We start from the raw sequence: 21,680 nt of genomic DNA, 5'->3' as shown, positions 1-21,680 counted from the left end.
TTTCAGCCCAGATTTACAGAAAACTCAAACTGCACTTTTTATTTACTTTTTCTTAAGCACTTTAGATGTTCTTTTTCCAAAAAGCACAATGTAATTTTTTATATATCCCTTGTTTTTAGGCTACTTTAAGTTGAATTTAAGGAATAGTTTTTTACATAAATATGTTTATAATTAGTATAATTTGAAAAAAATGACTGTTGAAACATATCAATGTGTTTATTAAGTCCCAATCCCATTTTACTCCTTGGCCCTAGCACTTGGCCCTAGTCCTCTGTTTTGTGCATACACACATCTAGGAGTAGGGTTTACAGATTCTTGTTAAACTGGGGGGTAGTGGGGAAGTGATGCATGATCCTTCAAATGTAGAGTTTTCAGATGCACATTCAAAACAGAAGACTATGAGAATCACTGGCAAGTCGGTGGCACAAACTCATTTCACCCCTTGGCCCTACCGCTTACCCCTACCCCTTGGAAGGGCTACACAAGTTACAAATGGAAGAGGTGAAGTCCTCCCCCCTAAGAATTGTGACAACCATTAAAGCACCCAATAAGTCATCAGCAGCGCTAAAGTTCAGCAACCTAACTAGCTGCTGGTTAACTAGTTAACATTAGGGCTTTATTGCTTGTCTTCAGAAAGAGGGGAGATGGTATAGGAATTGATTTTTAGGCCCATTCCTTAGTTTCTCTGTGAAGAGGAACTGAAAAGCTTTTATTTTATTTTTCTGTTCCGCCTTAAATCCTGCAGCCCCAGCCGTCTGTTGCACCATTTAAGGTGGAACGGAGAAGGTAGCTAGCTAGCTACTGAGACAAACCACTAGCAATATTTTTTTAATCTTGTTATGAAGAATTCGGCCATAAAACATTGGAACTACAAATTAAACTATGATCATATCGTGCTAATCGTCATTTTAACAAGGAAAATTCTTATATTTGTGGTTTTCTTTTTACCAGTGATTCTCATATGAAGTGTGCATTTGAAAAAATCTCTGTTCATTTGAAAAAAATTGACAGATTGAAAGCAGGAAAAAAAAACAGATCTTAACTTTCCTAATTTTCATCAGTAAGTAGGACAGAAGTGCCAAACTGGAGTCCTGGAGGACAGTAGCTCTGCGGAGAGTGGTGTACTCCTCTTTTAACACTCAGACATCAGCTGACCCTAGATCTGTGGTTCAGCAGATGACTGGATCAGGTGTGTTAAATGAGGCAGAACACTGAACTCTACCTCCAGGACTGTGTTGAAGTAAAGTAAAGCTGTGTTTCCTGGCTGTGCTGTAATCTGTGCACTCTTCAGGGTGTGATCTGAACTGTCCTGCGCTGTGTTTCAGGGGAGAGGGTGGTGGATGAGCGCTGATGAGCCCTGGCAGTGTCTGGCCTGCTGTAAGGAAATAGCCAGTGCCCACAGATCACCTGACCACACCGAGTTCATCTCCTATTTCCCCGTACATCAGGTGCTGAATTCTCTCTCTCTCTCTTTCTCTTTCTCTCTATTTTTATCCATCTTCTTCTTCTTCTTCTTTTTTATTTTTCTTCTTATTCTCTGTCTTGTCCTTACTCTTCTTTCTCTTGTTTTTTTGTCTTGTTCTTTCTCTTCTTTTTCCTACTTCTTCTTTTTTTTCTTCTTCGTCTTCACCTTTATGTCCTTCCTGTTCTTAATCTTCTTCTTCGTCTTGCCCTTCCTCTTCTTTTTTCTTCTTCTTCTTAGTCTTCTTCTTATTCTTCTTCTCTGTCTTGCTCTTCTTCTCTTCCTCCATCTTGCCCTTCTTCTTTTTCTCTGTCTTGCTCTTCTTCTTCTTCTTCTTCATCTTCTGTTTTGCCCTTCCTCATTTCTTCTTCTTCTTTTTCTTCTTCTTTTTCTTCTTCCTCTTCTTCTTCTTCTTCCTCTTTTTCTTCTTGTTCTTCTCCCTCTTCTTCTTCTTCTTCTTCTTGTTCTTGTTCTTGTTCTTCATCTTGCCCTTTCTCCTCTTTTTCTTTTTCTTTCTCCATCTTGATCTTTCTTCTCTTTCTTTTTCTTCTTCTCCATCTTGTTCTTTCTTCTCTTTTTCTTTTTCTTCTTCTCCATCTTGTTCTTTCTCCTCTTTTTCTTTTTCTTCTTTTCCATTTTGTCCTTTCTCATTTTCATCCTTCCTCTTTTTCTTCTTCTTCTTCTCTTCTTCATTTTGCAGTTTCTGATTGTCTAAGGTCAGATTTATTTGTCTGACAGCTACCAAACTCTATGTACTCCTTCAGGACAGGTTCCCAAGATCTAATCCACAGCCATACTGACATACACTCATCTTTTTGTACATTTTTTATTCTCTTGTTCCCTCATTTAGTTCTATTCTTCAGTTCCTTTAGGGAATGCACTTTTCTAGTTTGAATGTTACTCTACTTGTATATTATTCTGCATTTCAGCTCAGTCTCTGTTAAACTACAGTTACATAAATTAAGTCATTAGTAGTAGTTAGTTGTAACGCTTTGTTTTGGCTAGTGATTTATCATTGTTTAGATCTGTTTTTAATTGTTTTTCCTCTTTAAATCCCTCCCCCTTTCACTGACTCAGGATGGCTCGTGTAACGGCCTCCAGCACTATGCTGCTCTGGGACGTGATGTGATCGGAGCTACATCCGTGAACCTGATGCCCTGTGAAGAACCCCAGGATGTCTACAGTGGTGTAGCCCAGCAGGTCAGTGAGAACAGGCCATCAGGTGGCACCAGAGTTACTTCCTGCCCCCAGGTGCTTTTGAGGGTCAATTGTTCATCTCCTGTTCTTCCATCATTGTTTCTGCTCACGTCAATACTTGACTCAGCCAGTGAGGGGACTGAGGATGATCACCTCCTCACACAACTTTGCAGCATTGAGAGAGAGAGAAAGAGAAGCTTATGATGCATCTCCTTTAGAACTCTGATCCACAGTGCGGCTCTAAGCTTAGTGCTCCTGTTGTCGATGGGCTGCATGCTTTTAATGGTCTGCCTATCCATTTCTCTTTCATCTGGAATGTGAAATAAAACCTTGTTCTGGTGCTACTAAACACATTGAGATACAACACAGAATATACTAATCATCTCTTATACAGGTAAACTGGTTCATTTAAAAAATCCAGGCATTTAAAAACTAAAAAATTCTGTTTTTTTTTTGTTTTTTTTTTAACCTTCAAACCTTTTATAAATATCTGCATTGTTGCACAGTTACTGTCTTCAACCACACTGTTACTGTCCATTACCATACAGTCAGTGTCCATTACCTTGAAATTTTTGTCAATTACCACAGTTAACGTATTTATTAATAATTGTTTATTTCTGCACAGTTACTGTCCATTACCGCACAGTTACCAGCATTACCATCCATTTACTGTCCATTACCACACAGTTACTGTTTATTATTAACTGTTTATTTCTGCAGTTACTGTCTATTGCTGCACAGTTACCAACATTACCATCCATTTGCTGTCTATTATTAACTTTTCATTATTAACTGCCCATGATTAATTTCTGCACAGTTACTGTCCATTACTGCACAGTTACATAACCATCAACATAACCATTTCTGTACTGTCCATTAGCACACAGTTACTGTCCATTACTCTACAGTTATCAATGTTACCATGCATTTACTGTCCATTATTAACTGTTTATTTCTGCACAGTTACTGGTCATTACTGCACAGATACCAACCATTACCATGGCTGAGTAATTAATGTCCATTAGTCACAATTGCTGTCCATTACTAAGCAATTACTATCAATTACCACACAGCTACCAACCTTTACCATACATTTACTGTCCATTTCTGCAGTTACTGTTTATTATCATGCTCTTAGTGTCCAGAGGCATGAAGTTACTGTCCTTTACTGCATAGTTTCTGTTCATTACCATGCAGTTATTACACACTTAACATCCATTTCTATGCAGTTACAGTCAGTTATAGCTCAGCTACTGTCCATTACCACATTTGCTGTCTATTCCTATGCAGTTACAGTACTGTTCTGCAAAGCTGACTTCTTTATCGCCTCGTCCTTTATGTCTGTAAAGTTTTGTTAGTTAAGAGGTGCCTCTATAATTGATTTTCCAGAAACGGCTCTTTCACCTGAAGCTGTTGTTTTGAGTTAGTTCTCCCGCTGAGTGTCAGGGTTCATGTTTTCTGCAGGTTGAGGAGTTCCGGAAGCGGGATGCGGCCAAGGGTCTAAAGACTGCGATTGTGCTGGAGGGCTTCATCAACAGGAAGGTGGTGAAACAGACGGTGATGACGGTGGTGTATGGCGTCACACGCTACGGGGGGAGACTACAGATTGAAAAGCGTCTCAAAGAGATCGATGACTTCCCCAAGGTAAGACTCCTCATGCTGATGCCATCGACCCTCACTGTTAAAATATTCCACAAAATGATCAATATAATATCCACCTTCTGGTGTTTTATATGAAGTGAATCACAAAATATGTTAAATTAATATGTTCAAATTCCAGAACTTAAAGAACATTTTTAAAGTGGTATTCTATTGTATATTTCTCTTATTTTACTATAAGAGGAAGAAAAGAGACATTTGTTTATAGTCTTGTTTGCTGTGTTCTTCACTGAGGAGGTCAGTAAATCTGGAAGGCATCCTGATTGACACTGTGGATGTCCCGGTCTGATCCGGCGATTAGGGCTGGGCGATACGGCTGTAAGAAAATATCAGTGTTATCTTGGTGATATAAAAAAACACCCATTGATATTTTATGTTTAAATAAATAAAATGTTTGTATCATATCATGTTTATATTTAAATATATTCACTGATATTAATATTTAGATATATTTGATTCATTTCAAGAATGTACTTCTGTAAAAAAATAAGTTAAACTTCTGTTTCATGTAAATATAACAGTTTTAAACATTCAGCAGAAACAAACAAAATCCTTTATACGCCTTTGCTTGGATACTAAGGTGTTGGTAAACGGTTGCTGTGGTGTTGCTAGGTGGTTGCTATGATGTTGCTAGATGGTTGCTGTGGTGTTCCTAGGAGGTTGCTGTTGGGAGGGGATTTCCCCCTGGACCTAAAAACTATTAAAAACGTCCGTTTTACGAAACCGTACCATGTATCGCTCTGAAAAGCACAATCATGGTACAGTTCCTCTGATCCTGCAAAATTCTGCATTTCCACGTCAGAAGGTGTGGGAGGAATAGCATTTAAAATAATAAGAAGATTTACTTTGCTAAATATCTATTTGCAAAAAAAAAAATCTTAATTTTTGAGAATGTTGATCTATGTTCAGTGTGGTGTGTGTGTGTGTGGATTGGGGGATTTAATGCTGCTCTTCCTCAGTCTCCCTCGTTTGTGTTCTTTCTTGTGGACAAACAAACAAGTGATGCTGGACCAACAGAGAAGTAGCATGTAATTATCACCTTCAGAGAGTCAGCAAGAAAGGTGTGTGTGTGTGTGTGTGGTGGGGGGGTCGTGTGTGAGAGAGAAAAGTATAGAAGGAGGCAGAGAGAGGCTTCTGTGGGTGGCAGCAGCTGGAGACTGCCGGGTTTTCTCTCCGTTAATGTGTCTCTGGGGGAACAGAGCTGACCTGTGGCCTCTGAGCAGAAGAGCCGACCACCACAAACTGAACACCTGAGAGACCATCAGAAACCGCAGCATCAGAGTTTAGCATTTAGATCTGTGAGACAGTGGTAGTAGAGCTAAGTGATTTGGTAAAATAGTAGCGATGCACTGAAATTAATATTATTTTTGGCTGAAACCCAATATTTTCATATATATGCACATGCACACAGGAAGGACAGGAAATTTAGAGACACGCTTACATAGCTTGTTTTGTTTTATAAAAATGTTATTAATTAGTAAGATGCTTAAATAGTAAAAAAAGATGTTAAAGGATCATTTAGAAATCTATTTTACTAATAAATAATCACAAATAATTAGAATGTGTCATCAGACATTAAGGAAATTCAAGCCCTGTCACCTCTGGTCAGCAAAGCTAAACCCAGTATTTTCTCACTAGAACTGTGGTACTTGACTGATATCTGTGTGGCGTGGTATCTGTCGCCACCTGCTACTCAGTCCCCAACACACATTCCCCACCCCCGAGGTTGCCAGGTTTAAAAACACAACACCAGCAGGGGCAGAAGCCGTGGAAGCTAGCAAGCGGGTTGGTTCAACCCATAATCTTAGCAGCTACACATCCTAAAAACCTCTGCATTTGTCAAAAAGCTTAAAAGTGACCAAAGATAGAATAAAAAGTGAGTAAATATTGGCAGTGGGTTCACTTATGCGGAATTTATCACCAGCGGTAATTTATCACATCCTCTCAGTTAGCACTAGAGATCCAGATGACTGTGGATGGGTGGGCGTTTGAAGGGGTGGGTGCATTTGTGGAGGGATAGGCGGGGTAGACGCCTCTCTCTGGCGTTTTAAAAAACACTAAAGGTAGCACTGTGGACATGGCCAAAACCAACCTCCACATCAGAAAAAGAAAAAAAATTGTAATAATGTGTTTATTCAGAACAATTCTGTAAAATACATTTTGCTATACAGTGTTTACAGTTAAAATAGCTATCCTGAGGACGCAAAAGACACGTTATATTGTTACTGAGCCTTCTGGCAATTCATAAAATGAAACGCTCTGATTTAAAATATTTGTTTTGGTATTGGAGGAAATGAGCTTGGTTTGAAAAGGACTTAACACTGCTCTATTCCTGTTTTCTCTATGCAGGAGTATCTATGGGATGCTTCTCATTACCTGGTTCAGCAGGTCTTCAGTAGCTTGAAGGAGATGTTCACAGGCACGAGAGAAATCCAGGTAAACACTACCAGAATCTCTGAACCCTTAAAAGCAGCTTTCTCTCTCAATCTCTCTCTCTCTCTCTCTCTCTCTCTCTCTGTATCTTTTTCTATTTCTGTCTCTCTTTTTCTCTCTCTGAATCTTTCTCTATCTTTCTCTCTTTTTCTCTTTCCCTCTCTGTATCTTCCTATATTTCTGTCTCTCTGATTCTCTCTCTCTCTGTCTCTCTCTCCCTGTATCTTTGTCTTTCCGTGTATCTCTGTTTCTTTCTCGCTGTATCTCTCTGTTTCTGCATCTCTTTCTCTTTTTTCTCTATTCATTTGTCTCTCTCTGTCCCTTTCTCGCGTTTTGTGTCACTCTCTGTATCCTTCTCTTTCTGTCTCTCACTCTTTCTGAATTTCTCATTCTGTATTTCTCTCTGTATCTTTCTATTTTTCTGCACACTTATTTGTATCTTTGTATGTTTTTCTCTTTTTCTGTATCTCTCTGTATCTTTCTCTTTCTGTATCTCTGTCTGTATATTTCTCTCTTTCTGAATCTATTTCTTTTTCTGTATATTTCTCTATCTTTCTCGCTCCTTCTCTGTATCTTTTTCTGTATATTTCTCTCTTTCTGTATCTCTCTCTGTGTATCTTTTTTCTGTGTGTATATTTTCTTTCTGTATATATATATCAGCTTATATAGAGATGGAACGATCGATCGGCAGTGTATCGGTATCGGCCGATTTTCAGCCAAAATACGGTATCAGCGATCGGCAGATATTCTTCTGATTTTAGCCGATCTGATTCAGGAGTTTAGGATTAAGCAGTTTATCAGAGCTGTGTGTGGATGGCCGGAGAAACTGCTCGCTTACAGGAAGCTGCAGTTCCTCCTCCAACCACTAGCCGGAGCTGCAGCAGCAGCAGCACAAGCCCCGGTTTCTTCACTCAGTCAGAGCTACAGCCCAGCCACGGGCTACAGAGCTCAGCTCAGCCAGTCGGGAGCGTTTTTTTTTTGTTCAGTTTACTTAAATTAATCTCTGTAGGAAACAAAGGTTTTAACCCCACTAACCGGATAATACAGCTCTCTACAGTTCATCTATCAGCCCAAGCAGCTAACAGCAGCAGTTTAGAGCAGCCGTTACGGAGTCACTGCTGGGATTACATTATAAACAGGTCAGTTAGCGCGCTGCTAACCTCAGCATGTTTATAACTACGGAGTTTAGTGGACCCACCCCGGCTGCAAGGTTAGACATATAACAGTTAAAGGCTACTGAAGACTATTAAAGGCTATTGGAGGTTATTGGGGGCAGAAATCAGTAAAGGCTGGTTAGATTAGTGATTCACGTCCTCGTCCCTCGCTGCGGTGAAACTGTGAATAGCGCTGTCACAGTGATGTTTATTAACGTCATTAAAACAGATTTTGTCAGGTATTGTCTTATAAATATTTACACATAACTTATATCGCTCCTCAGTAACATTACCAGTGTTTGCTTTGGCGTGGATGTAATTAGTGTAATCTGTACCAGGTTTGCCTGGCACCTGTGTGGCGTTAATGTGGCATTTGGCCCCGCCCAAGATCGGTATCGGCGACTGGAATCGGCCCCAAAAACACTGATCGGTCCATCTCTAACATAGTATATATATATATATATATATATATATATATATATATATATATATATATATATATATATATATATATATATATATATATATTCTAATAATACATTGAAAAAGCACTGCAATAGTCTGCAATATTTCTTAAAAAATATATTTCAGCATGTTAGAAAAAGATGGTAGCTTCTCATGGTGACAGTCTGAGAATGAGATGAATTACATTGGTTGTTAAATAAATGTGTTGTGTGATAATAACTACAATTTTATTTTTTTGGGTTACAATTAAGAAAAAGGTAAAGAGTTAAATGTATTATATTGGTATTGAACATTTAAAAAAAAGATACCTAGCCTTGTGCCTCACCTGGACTATGCAGTACTGGTTGTTGAGAACACAAACCACAGAACACAGAGCAATATACATGAAAGAAAGCAGCAACACAGGTAGAAACGGTGTTGTTGTTATTATTACTGCTGCAGAGATCATAAGAGCTTCTACAGTACAATAAAACCCACAGTGAGGGTCCACAGTCCTCCTCCTCCCCCTGGCTGTGCGGGGCATATACAAGTTCCTGAGGTATCAGAACTGTCCTAACTTTAGATCCTTCTGTAGCTCAAAGAACCAAAGGCAATAAAACAAGAGGGGAAAAATGGATGCTTCTGGAATCCGCCACACTCCTGCGGGAGAGACCCAGACAGTATTTGGAAGGTACCCAGCCCAAACCCCCCCCTCTCCCAGACGAAGCTATCAACCTAATTGGGTCAGGCCCAGAAAGTGAGCAAAAGAGGTAGAAGAAGAAATGAGGTGTGGAAGAGGCTTTCCATCTTCCCTGTAATCTCTTACACATGAGGAAGTGGGGCGAGGGGGGGTGCGAGTCTGACGGATGGGCCGGCGTGGGGCCTGCACTGCTTATGCGGGAGAATGGAGATATTTATCTCCCGGCTCAGTGCTCAGGAGGGAAGCCTTTAGGGAGTGAAAATGCCTCTGACACGGCGGGAACGCCGGCGCTGTTGCTCCGAATCAGCAGGTTCACTAAACGCTAAGCCTCTGCAACAGCTAAACCACCTGTTTATCATTTCTCCCAGATGCTGTTATAAAAAGCTGCAACTTTATTCCTGTAAACTCAGGCTGTGCTGCTTCTCTCTTGCTGGAGTTTGAAACAGGCTAATGTAATGTAATGTGTGTTTGCTTGTGTGTTGGCAGAACTGGCTCACGGAAAGCGCTAGGCTAATCTCGAAGTCCGGCAGCACGGTGGAGTGGGTGACCCCCCTGGGACTGCCGATCGTCCAGCCTTACCACCGCAGCAGAAGCCAACTGGTGAGTCTCAGTTTCATAAAAAGCATCATCTAACACGGCTCACCGCAGCGCTATTGGTTATTGATTGCTGCGCTTTGTTTTCATGTGACCTTCTGGACCCCTGAAGGTCACAGAGATCTACCGTTTAGAAGGATTTACCTCATCAGACAAGCTGCATCTAGAGGAGTTAGATGAGCTAGATGGGTCAGTAGGTTAAGTGTGTAAGTGTGATTGGGGAAAAGGTTAATTTACTACGAGAGAATATTGTCTTTGCGGGGAATAGAAAAGCACAGAAATATAAAAAGGACATTTTTTTAAATATTAAAAATATTTTAGTTATAGATCAAAATCGTATTGAATGCAGGGAAATGTGTGGCTCAACTTGACTTAACCCAAAATATCCCATGGTGAAAGATGTGTCATAGACCCTTTAAATAAAGCTGTGTAAATTTACTTATAGCATTTTATCCATTGTTAACTCATAAAGTTCCTAAGTAAAATATACTGAACTAACAGCTAGCTATTTCGTCATTCCGAGGTACGTATATCGGCCTGTAGTCTGCATGTACATCATGTTAAAATAAGCTGCGAGGAACGAACTGCTACCAAATATTGCCCTGGCTTACTGGAACACTCAGAGTTCCTCAGTACTGGTGGTTAGCCGCTAATGCCAATGCTCCAACCTTAGTGCTGGAGAAATTTGGGAATCTAAGCTTACTGTAAAAAAAAATGAAAGCACGTTACCCAAATAAACAGTTTTCAGTAGAGAAATCTGTGTTGATTAACATTCAGTATTTATTTGACTTTAAAAGAAAGTCTTTTCTTTTTACAGTTTTGTTTACTTAGCTTTGCCTTATATGTGCCTTATAGTGTGAAAAATATTTTAAATGTTTTACATTCCATATAACTAGTTGTGATCTGATTTCTAGAACAATATGTTAATAACATCAGAATTATAACTTAAGAAACAAACATGATTCAAATTTAAAATTAGTATCAATATTCAGAAATGGGATCTTATGGGATAAAATGTAGCAGAGAAGCAGCAGAAGCTAATCTTACAGCAGTAGATTTGATCTTACCTAGGCTTTATTGCAGTTTAAAGTGACTAAACAATGCTTTAATTTCCACCACACATCACCACACATCACCTACTGTAAGTCCTGACTCCTTTGCAGTAAGAAGCACTTTTACCTTGACTGTCTGCCTCAGTAAAAGTGTCCCTCACAACCTTTCAGTCTGGAATTGAAACCCCAACACCCATCCTGCTCCTGTCCTGCCCCCGTCCCCTTTTCCAGCAGCGAGTAAAAGAGGAAACTGGAGTCATCATGCGTGCTGTTCTGGATTGCTGTCAGATAGCATTAGCAGAGTTAGAGGCGTGACGGCAGCATCTCAGCAGTGGCCTGCAGTGTGCGAGGGGGTTCCCGCAGTGAGCATCTGGCAACCCGTCTGCCTGACCGCTGTTCACTGCCTGCTGTTGGTGCCAGGCGTGGGTTTTTGGTGGTGTCTGGCACGACAGCCTCCGGTTTCGGCCTTTAGATTCTCTGCACTGCTGAAAATGATCTGAGCCGTCAGCCGGGCGGCACGACAGTACTGTACAGATAAAATGCCGTATCTGTATCTACTGGAGTATATATTTTTTGTCTTACATCCACTTGTACTTTACTACATATTTTGCATAAGTTTAATACTTTTTTCTTCTATACATTTTTAATGGGCTGCTTCGTTTCTTCGTTACAATTATAAAAATGTTAGGAATCCTTTAAAACCTGCATTATTACTAAAACCAGAGCCGCACTGCCCCGTTCTGCCTTAGCTCTGACACATTTCTATGCTTTTTGTTAAAACTATTCAACACAATACTGTACTTTTATTTTCAGTACTTAAATACCGTACTTTATTAAGCGTAATAAGTGTCTATTTTCTGGTCTATTTCATGCATATTCAATGCTTATGCTGCTCTAGCAGTGCTAGCCTGGCTTAGCCGCAGTCTACAGGCTGATAATACTCACCTTTGAACAACTAAAGAGCTAGCTCTTAGTACTAGATTTTAAGTGCGCCCTATAGTGCGAAAAATACGGTGGTACATTTTAAGAATAAACTACTTGCAATACTCTCAACACCTTTTTTTAAAGAGAACATTAAAAATTATTGTGAGCGGCAGTGTCTGGCTAGAATTGTCCATGTGAACAGATAATTGACCTTTAGTTCACGAGGTCCACATGCATATCAGTGTAGCATTCTTTATCTTCCATGAAACATGACCAAAGTCAAGTGTACAAGCTCATCATCACCTTCTGACTTGCCAGAAGAGCTGATCCTGAAAGTTCTGCGTTCCGTTCTTCCGTGACACATGAAGAACACTGTGTCTCAGTGTGTGCGGATGATTATCTTGTCCTATCAGCTTCCTCTGTGCACACATCTGAGAAATGTATGTACAGTCACAGAGTGCTGCACATTCTCTCTGATGTGTTCTCTGGCAACACAGAACCTCCCGGTTCTCTCCTCCTGCCCCTCTGCCTCAGGCCAGACATCGTAGCTCCACCCTATGATTCCAGGTCATTATGTTTTATTGGACTTTTATGGAATTTCTGAGGAAGTCTGTCATTAATCAGTGAGCGGTGTGTCTTCATTAATTCTTCACCACTTAATCACTTTTATTCAGGGTCGTGAACAGCCAAACCCAGCTCTCCTCCCCGCTCCTCTCCATCACCTCACAGATGTGATAACAGAGCTCTGTAAAGAGCATGTTTGTGTTTTTTCTCTGTTCCTGTATTTTTTTATTCTGATATAGCTGCTTTACAGGTGTCTAAAGCCCTATCCGGATGGGGTTAGTTTCTCAGGGGTCATGGGGTAATCTTCTCTTTGATGGGGGGTCCCCTGTGATTTTATTCTCTTCCGGAACAACCATGTACGTGTTTTTCTCAGACGTCCTCTAAGAAAATTATGGGCTGAATTAACTACTGTATTTTTGCTAAATTCTGTGGTCCTCTGGTAATTTTAAGTCCCGTCCAGAAACATTGCCCCCTCGCGTTTAATAAAATAGCTATTTGTCCACTGCCACGCACCGTAAATCCAGTTCAGCGGTTCAAATCCCGTTCATGCAGTTTGCCATTGGCTACCGCAGCCCTGAGAGAGAGAGCACAATTGGCTAGCTTTCTTTGGGTGGGTAGATGCGCTCTCTCCCCACATCACTACAAAGAGTGATTCCACAAAGCTACGGTGTAAACTGGGTCATGGTGGCACGGTGGCATTTCCTCTGAGCACACTGTGATGCTACTTGCAATGCTACATCAGCAGCAGTTAAAAAAAGGTGGTGGCTGATTTCACATGTATCGGAAGAGGCATGTGCTAGTCTTCATCCTCCTGGTGTTGGGGCATCACCAGTGATAGGGGGAGTCCTAATGAGTGGGTTGGGTAATTGGCCTTGTAGATTGGGGAGAAAATGGGAGAAAAAATTATATATATTAAAAAAAAAAAAAAAAAGACTTTTTTTTTCCGCAACACCCTGGTTGATTACTTAATATTTTCAGTGTCTAACTTTTGACATCGATAATGCCAGTTTAGTACAGTTTAGTAAAAGTTTATATGAAAACCATGCATCTGATCAAACTGAATAATCAGACTGGAAATCAAGTTAGAACTTTGTTAATAGCTTGAAAATTGAAAATTTTGAAAACAAATAAAACATTGACTCCTTAGCTTTGCTCCAGCCACAAAGTCTGATCAGGGCCCACCTCAGAGTTCAACCGTAAGTCTGGCCTTGAGTTTCCCTCGACCAAAAGTCTTAAGTTGTGACTCTGAGTCAGATCAGGTTCAGACTTGGAACCTGCATCGGATTCAAACTAGGCATCCATGGGCAGTCAGGCCATGAGTTTCCCTTGGAGTCCGGCCCATAGTCAGTCTCTTAGTCAGACACGGGATCCCGCCTCCAAAGTCCACCCTGGAGTATTAGAGTCTGCCTTGGAGTCTGATACAGTAGCCCACCCAAAAATCCGAACCAGATTCTGCCTCAAATTCCAAATTGATTTTAACATGGGATTCTGCTTTGGAGTAGGGCTGCATCGATTAGTCAATATGATATCAAAGTCGATTATTTAAGAAAAAAGACGACTTGTCGTTCATTTGGGGCACTACACATACACGTACAAGTACTGCGGTCACCCGCACAGTTTACACTCGGACTGCATCTCCAAACGTGCCCAAACACAACAGTTTACATATTTTCTTAATAAATATCAGTACTTTCCACATGTAAAAGGCAATATTCTGGACATTAAAGGGCATTAAAATCCCATATTCAGTAGTTTCTATTGTTTCAAAGCAAAGCGATAGAGAAAGCTAGAAACAGGAGCCATACCCACAGCAAAGTTGCATGGCGTGGCAAATTAATGATTGACTAATCGAAAAAATTAGTCGCCCAGATTAGTCGAATACCAAAATAATCATTAGTTGCAGCCCTACTTTGGAATCTGACTAAGAGAAACACACTGCTTTACTGACTCCTTCTATCCTCTGTAGAATTTTACTGGAATCAAAGCCGATATCTGCACCAACCATCAGCCCATTTTTAATTTTATGGGAGGTCCAGAAAATCCCCCCCCCTAATCCACCCCTGCCCCCAAACCTGATCTCCAGTAGTGTGTCATACTAATCAGATTAATGTCGCAACATCAGGACCCTAATTAATCTCCACAGGGTCTCCTTTTCACCTCCGCTTTCTGTCCCACGGAAAAGCTGGGTTTCTCTGTACCTAGAGGTACCTCTGTACCTAAAATATCAATATAAAATATTATTTGTTGTTTTCAGTCAAGAAAACCTTATTTAACAAAGTAGCATGACAACAGGTCCCTCAAATTATACGTCAAGTCCCTGATTTGCAGCACTAATACAGACAGTATATCCATACGATCCTTCTAAAACCAATGCATTAAAGCCATCAACACTTTACTGCAGGAACAGCCTCTACTCCTCTGAGAATGCTCAGCTATATGTTGGAACATGTTTGAACAATGACTATTTCGTTTCAGTTAGATCATCAGTGAGGTCTGGTACTGATGTTTAATGATTATGGTTGGAGTGACGCATCAACACATTATACAATTCATCATCATTTCAGTAAGAATCTGTCGCTTTTAGTAAGCAAAACATCATTGAAAACGTGATGGTGTCCTTTTTGTGTGAGAAAGTAAAATCTGATTATATCTGGTCATACTGCTGCCACATTTTATTGAACAGTGTAAACAGAATGTGGTCAAATGTAGTTTCGGATACTATCTACTAAAAAATTTTAGGCATGTTAATGCCAGGTGTAGCTGAATGCTGTCTGGACCCGTACATGTTTAGCTGTGTGAGCTTTAGCTGCATTAATCTCAGCCAGGTTCAGCCTGCCTGTTACCGGCTGGATTTTGAATGGCTCCCATTAGCATTGAGTCGAACCGTGTCCATGCATTCCCAATATCTGCCACTTCAAAAGAAGTCCGCTCTCCACAGACGCCTGCGCCGACACACGGCCCAGCTGGAAATATAAACAGATTTGACCACTTGTTTACGGTTTATCCCATCAGCAGCTTTGACTTACAGAGGCACAGAGCAGGAGAGTTATCATTTGTGACCAAACCATGATAATCACAATCATGGAAAAGCCACAGCAGCACACATGCAGACTGCCTGCAGCCAAAGATACTGCAGTGTGATTCTCGGGCCCTGTGAGATGGGATGAATAGGGTTGGGAATCCCTGAAATAAAGGGTATTCTGGTACACTGGAAATGTTATGTTAACATGAAGCACACTACTAGTTTGATAGTACTGTTGTGTCTAAAACTGGATTACCATTTGCCAAACCAATTTTATTTTAAGTGATTTTCTTAAATTGGCGTATTATTTTGTTTCTAAACTGAAAGCAGAAGCATTTTTGAATGGAGAAGGGACAAAATATTGTGTTTAATGGTACGAACAACCCTGCTAAGCCTAATATATTCATTCAAAACACTGGAGAGTCAGGTCGCTTTTCACAGTTCCTTTGGTCAATTACTTCACATGTACAGCCTCAGCTGGTGGAGCAATAGAGACATTTACACTGACAAAAATTCTCCTACATCCTCTTAAGTTTCGCTGACTGAGCATAACCTGGAATCGGATTCATCCACTCTGAAAGGAGACCGCACTACACCCGCCCAGTTTAAAATAATTCTTCTGCATGCTCAGTGCAATTACCCATTTTCACCCTAAATTCCCCAAATACCAAAAATTAAAAAGTATCCTCAAGTGTAGTCTCAAAGAACATTAAACATGTTATGATAGATCTGGCTCTTATCAGAATTACCCCAGGAAAGGAGGACGAAGAGCATCCAGTTGCACAGAATAAGTTCATCAGAATTACCAGCTTTAAAAAGTGCAAGTTATCAGAACCCCAGATAAGAGACACCTAAATGCTAAACAAAAAGTATTTTTAAGTACTTTTAAGTTATTGCATGATTCTATATGTGTTTCTTCATAGTCTGATTGGCTTAAGTATTAATTTACAATTTAGCGAAAAAATAATGAAAGAAAAATGAATAAAAACATTGAATGAGAGGCTGTGTCCAAAACTTTAAATGTATATGCTTTAGGATGCAGCTTTAGGTTAATACTGGACAAATACTATTAATGGTCTTTGGAGACTGTCCTGCTAGTCCTGCTGCTACATTTGTTGGCCTCTGTAACGTGATTAAGCTGTGACGCTCATTTGGCTAATGCTCGGCTGAGTCTTCTCATAACAGCATTATATAACGATGATAAATTTATGTAAATTCAGAGCACATGATTGGCTGATTTTTACGGGTTGGACTCTAATTTACGGTTTGGGCATATTACGGCATATTAGACACGGGTGGGGTTGTTCCAGACTCTGACGCGGTGACTTCCTGTTTCAGGATGAATTATTAATTTCACGTCAATGCAAACAAACTAAACAAATTTTAGACTCTGGTTTAATGTAGTCATAAAAATATACTACCCTCCACATAAACAGCAGGCCAGCTTTAAAATTTGATCATCACAATATATGAGCGTGGCTGGAGCTTGAGCAGAGGTCACCTCCTTTTCGTTCCTTCCCTCTTCTCCCATCCATCCATAGGAAATGCAGCATTAATTAGATGATGGGGAGGATGGGAGGATAAAGCCTTCATATTAATACAGTAAATAAACAAATTAAGCTGGGGTGAAATTGCCAGCGTTTAATCAGTAGCCTCTCATGTCCCTGTTGGTGGAGGAGAGGGAATTGCTCAGTGGGGGTTTCAGGCTATGGATATATATCAATACCAGCAGCTAATGTGATTGTTCTCCACTAATCAGTTGGGGGTCACTTTTATGAGGTTTTGTTTCGTGCTTCTTGTGTGTTTTATAGTTTTATAGTGTTTGTGTTTCGAAGTGAAATAAATTGTCCCAGTCTGAGAAGAAGAGCTGTGTAAAAGTAGCTTTTATAGAACTCTTGTATCCTTTTGTTTTCAAGCCTCAAGTCTTGAGGCTTCCTGTGTCCTTCTGAAAACAAGGAGATGTGATTCCCCCAGGGGGCTGTTCTGTAAAGGCAGGGCACAAGGGTGCACTTATACTCACAGGGTTTCCTGCTCTGTTGGAACATTGAAAACTAAATTATCCCTGTTTTTTGTGAAGTAAAATCCTTCTTTTCTGGTAATTGTGTTACATTTTCTCTGTAATTTGGAAGGCCAATTGCCCAACCCACTCATTAAGACTTTACCTATGCCCCCCTAACACTAGTAGGGTGAAGAAAATTACATGGCTCCTCTAACATGTGAACCAGCCACCACTTCTTTTAGAAATACACTGATGTAGGGACGCCGATTGGTCCAGCGGTCTATGGGCGGGAGGTCGCAGGTTCGAACTCCAGCTCATGCAGCTTTGCCATCAAGCTTTTGGTGCTCAGAGGGAGCATAATTGGCCCTGCTCCCTCCGGGTGGGTAGATGGCGCTCTCTCCAGCACAGGGCATCTGTGAGCTGATGTACTGGAACTGAGTCGCTGCACTTTCCTCCGAGCGTGCTGGCTGCTCGGCAATGCTGCATCAGCAGCCGCTCGAAAAGAAGCGGTGGCTGACTTCACATGTATCGGAGGAAGCATGTGTTAGTCTTGACCCTCCTGGTGTGTTGGGGCATTGATAGGGTGATGGGGTGAGTCCTAATGAGTGGGTTGGAGAAAATTAGAAAAATTAGAAATAAAAAAAAATAATAAAAAAAAAGAAGTAAACTGATGTAACAATTATGTTACTGCTCTCCAATGCATCAGCTAACAGATGCCTCTTCTAAACAACGTCGCCTTGTGAGTGATATAGGAAAAAGTGCTATCCGCCCACCCAGAGAAAACAAGGCCAATTGTGCTCTCTCTGACTCCGGCTGCTGAGGGCAACAGCATGACCAGTGATGGAAACAGGAATCCCTAAATAATAGTGTGAAGTAAACAAACCTAATATTCAATAAGTGTTGTTTAAGGTTTAGGCATTCATATAATTTGTATTAGGGATCCCCTAAAATATGGCAGCTGAAAATATTGGGCCAGGATTGCAAAAAATAAATAAATAAATAAAATAAAACTTTTGCGTTTGGTTGAAAATGTGAACACTTCGGTCTGTCATTAATTTAGTGAGTAATCCAGCTTAGAAAAACAAGTCGCTAGAATCCCTGCTAAGCCACTCTGGCTCAGCTAAGACCTGCAGCATTACACAGTTTAACCAAGCTGTTAGCAAGCGTCAGCATCACTTATTTCAAATTAAAAGCCCTCTTCAGTCTTTTGTAGTGACTCCCGAGTGTGCTTTATTGCCTGGCTGTAAACTGTGGCTCCTCTTTGTGTAGATCTGGCAGCAGATGCCTCAGTTGTTTTAGGGGCTGCTCTGATAAATGTTCTGGAAGTTTCAAGGACATACCCAGAAGAATAAGCCAAGGAGAAGGTCAGGAGTTGTGTGGTGCATCTCTCTGGGGGGCACTGAATAATTAGACAGTGTTGTACCTAATCTCCCGAGGCTGTGACAGCAGCAATCAATAAAGGAGGTGGCAGCTTGGTGGATTTCGGGGCAAATGGCTTGCCTGGTGCTTGTTAGTGTGGGAACCTGTTGTTGCTGTCGACAGGTAGGAGGGAGGGTTAAAGGGTTAAAGGTTAGATGGGTGAAAGCTTCACTTCAGAGGCTCACTTTGTGGCTGAAAATAAAAAGCAAGCAAAATGTGTTTAAGTCACTTTAAAGTAGGATTCCAACAGTTTTCATACAATTCTTTGTGTAATTTTACAGTTAAGATGTAAACAAAGTAGTTTAGGGTGGATTTGGTATAAAATGCTTTATTCTGGAAAGACATAACTGGTCAGAATCGTTTTCACTGGTTGTGAATGAAATTGTAGTGTGGTGGCCTCTATTTTCAGCCATTTCAGTCAAAATTGTGGAAATCTAAGAACTTTACCCACCTGTTTTTTGTGAGAGAAATCTGTGTAGATTAAAATCCAGCGCTCGTTTGACTCGTTTTTTTTTTTAAGAATTAAAGTTTTGGTTACTTCTGTGCCCCCCAGCAGCAAGACCTGCGGAATTACAAGGGTCCCTGTTATCGGCCACCTTACATTCAGCTTGAAATACTGTATATTAACTGGAAATATGTAAATACCTAAGCTTTTATTTGAATAATTACAACTCTTAACCTGACATTGTTGGCTGATAATGTTTGTAATAATGCATATTTTCAAATCGCTGGGCTTGTTGATTTGTGGGATCGCGCCTTTACCTCTGGACCGCCCCTTTTCCTGTGGGATCCAGAGGCTCACAGTGGTGTATAATGACATCACATTGGTCCTGTGTGTGCATACAAACTCTAATCACGTCAGAAAAACATGGTGACACCCTTGTTCACTTAGAACTAGGCTCCCTAAGTAGTGTACAACATAAAAAATGTAGAAAAATAGCCAAAGCAACTACGTAAATACGGTGCACGCTCCACACAGTTTTTTACGCACAGATTTACAACATTGTTAGTGTTAAAATAATGTTTTACAAGGGCATTTTGTAAGAATAAAGTTTAAGTGTTTGTCTAGGGCGGAAGGTGACGTGTTTTGTATTTCCTTAACGCGATTGGCAGAGAGGGAAAGGAAAGTATGCAATAGGCAGAACTGGCTGAAAATAGGGGGCGGCCAAAAATAGGAGACCAAACATCAGAGCTTAATGTCTGTAGTGCTGCATCCCTGAAAACACAGTTTTACACATAATGGTCATGAAAATGCTACCTGGTGTATTTTGATTGGGTGTATTTTTACTACCTATGAGCAGTGAAAAAGGGCTTTCAGCTGTTTTAGAACCTAGAGATCAGTGTTCCAATTCTGTCTAAAAGTGTGAAGCACACATACTTATAAAATATGACCATAGCAAACCTATTTATGGTACAGTGAATTATTTCCGGAACTATAAACGAAAGTCCAGCTGACTCTGCAGGCTGCTGACAGTAAATGAAGATTAATTTTAGTGATAAAATAAACAACTAAAAATCAATCATTTTTTTCTTGTAGGTGTTTTCTCTTTAAACAATAGATAAACACCAGGGATTAGTAGATAATTCAGGGGTCTAGTTATATGGTAGTTTGTGTTGTGTCAACTGGAGAACCCCCTGGAAAGGTCTTGCATGTTTAAAGAACCCCCATTTCGTTCCTGTTTGAGAATGTTTAGTCAGATCTGTTTCTGGTCGTGGGGGAGTTCGCTGAGCTTTTTGTTTTCGAGCTCAGAGAGAGAGAGAAAGCTGCAGGTCAGGCAGTGAAACATTAGGAGATACTGTGCTGTCTGGCTTATATGTGTCTCATGAGGAACAGGAGAAGCTCAAGCTGCTGCTCAAACCAGAGCTTATCAGCCTTCAGATAGGAAGCCCTTTTTACCCTGCAGGCATTCTGCCAGGGTGACAGCAGAGCTTGCCTTGGTCTCCTCACTTAGTCCTGAGTTTCTGACTGATCCAGATCCAACTGAGAGACTCCTAATCTTTTATTAGAGGGGTTTTAGACGAAGTCTTGTTGTTGTATACTCATTGCTAGAGCTGTCATTAATTTAATCTAGTGAATTGTCATGGCAATGGGTGCATGTGCAGTAGTCACAGCCAGAGCTGTCAAGGATCAAAGTACAAATACTTTTGTTTACTTTACTTAAATAGAAAGTTTTGTCTATCTGTACTTTAGTAGAGTAATTATTGTTCAAGTGACATTTTTCTTATACTTCTTACATTTGAAAAACAGACTCGTTACTCCTGTTTCATTTCAGCATGTTTTCATTCCGGCTTTTTATTGTAAGAAAAACAAAAACCTATCCTATAAATCTCTCCATCCAAATTTGATTGTGGTTGGATGAGAAATAATAAAATGTACCATTCTGACACCTTATTGGTTTACACGCAACACATCACAGGCGATGTCACACTCCAGCAAGACCATAACAGATGTACGTAGCCTAATATGAAGAAGATCCATGCAGAGACTTAAGAGGCATAAACCACACTACACTATTATTACTGTACAGTACACAGAATTTAAAATGGAAATCATTTATATGGCTATTTAATACTTGTTTGTTTTGAAAGCTAGTAAGCGAATCATTGTTTCAGTAATAATAATTTTTAAATAATATTAAAAACCCCAAGGGACAACTTGGATGCCATGATGTGTGTGTGTTTTGTTTTTTTTGGACATACTCAAAATCAAATAAATCTGACCTGGACGCAAATCACAAATGTGATCAGGATGTCCCTTGTATTTACCAGATGCAGACATTATATGACCAGTATTATTTAATAAACTTAAGACATATTTAGAAGACATCTTTAACCTCTTAAACTCTACAGAACTCTCTAGGGGTTTTGTTTTTCCATGTGTGTCCCCACATTGGTATTACATAACTCTACCAGTTTATTTGGCTTTGTAAAATGAATTATGTTTATTGAATACTAATCCTTAAGGTGTAATAAAAGTCACGCAGTGTCAGGGGTTAATACCATGGCATGAATCATTCTTGACCTCTGGTGAGGACTGGAGAAATTTGATGGAAATTC

General features: G+C 40.2%; 1 protein-coding gene across 1 annotated transcript in view; it reads left to right on the top strand.

Moving 5' to 3' along the window:
* polrmt (polymerase (RNA) mitochondrial (DNA directed)) overlaps positions 1 to 21,680 on the top strand; it is a 65,411-nt gene that overhangs the window by 27,189 nt on the left and 16,542 nt on the right. Inside the window, exons 11-15 of the mRNA XM_022669667.2 lie at positions 1,326 to 1,448; positions 2,540 to 2,662; positions 4,124 to 4,303; positions 6,668 to 6,754; positions 9,536 to 9,649. Of these exons, the coding sequence (XP_022525388.2) occupies positions 1,326 to 1,448; positions 2,540 to 2,662; positions 4,124 to 4,303; positions 6,668 to 6,754; positions 9,536 to 9,649 (627 nt within the window). The remainder of the gene's footprint in view (positions 1 to 1,325; positions 1,449 to 2,539; positions 2,663 to 4,123; positions 4,304 to 6,667; positions 6,755 to 9,535; positions 9,650 to 21,680) is intronic.

Source organism: Astyanax mexicanus, chromosome 16 (genome assembly GCF_023375975.1).
Source record: "Astyanax mexicanus isolate ESR-SI-001 chromosome 16, AstMex3_surface, whole genome shotgun sequence".
NCBI classification, from domain to species: domain Eukaryota; kingdom Metazoa; phylum Chordata; class Actinopteri; order Characiformes; family Acestrorhamphidae; genus Astyanax; species Astyanax mexicanus.
This window is presented reverse-complemented; position numbering and strand designations above follow the sequence as displayed.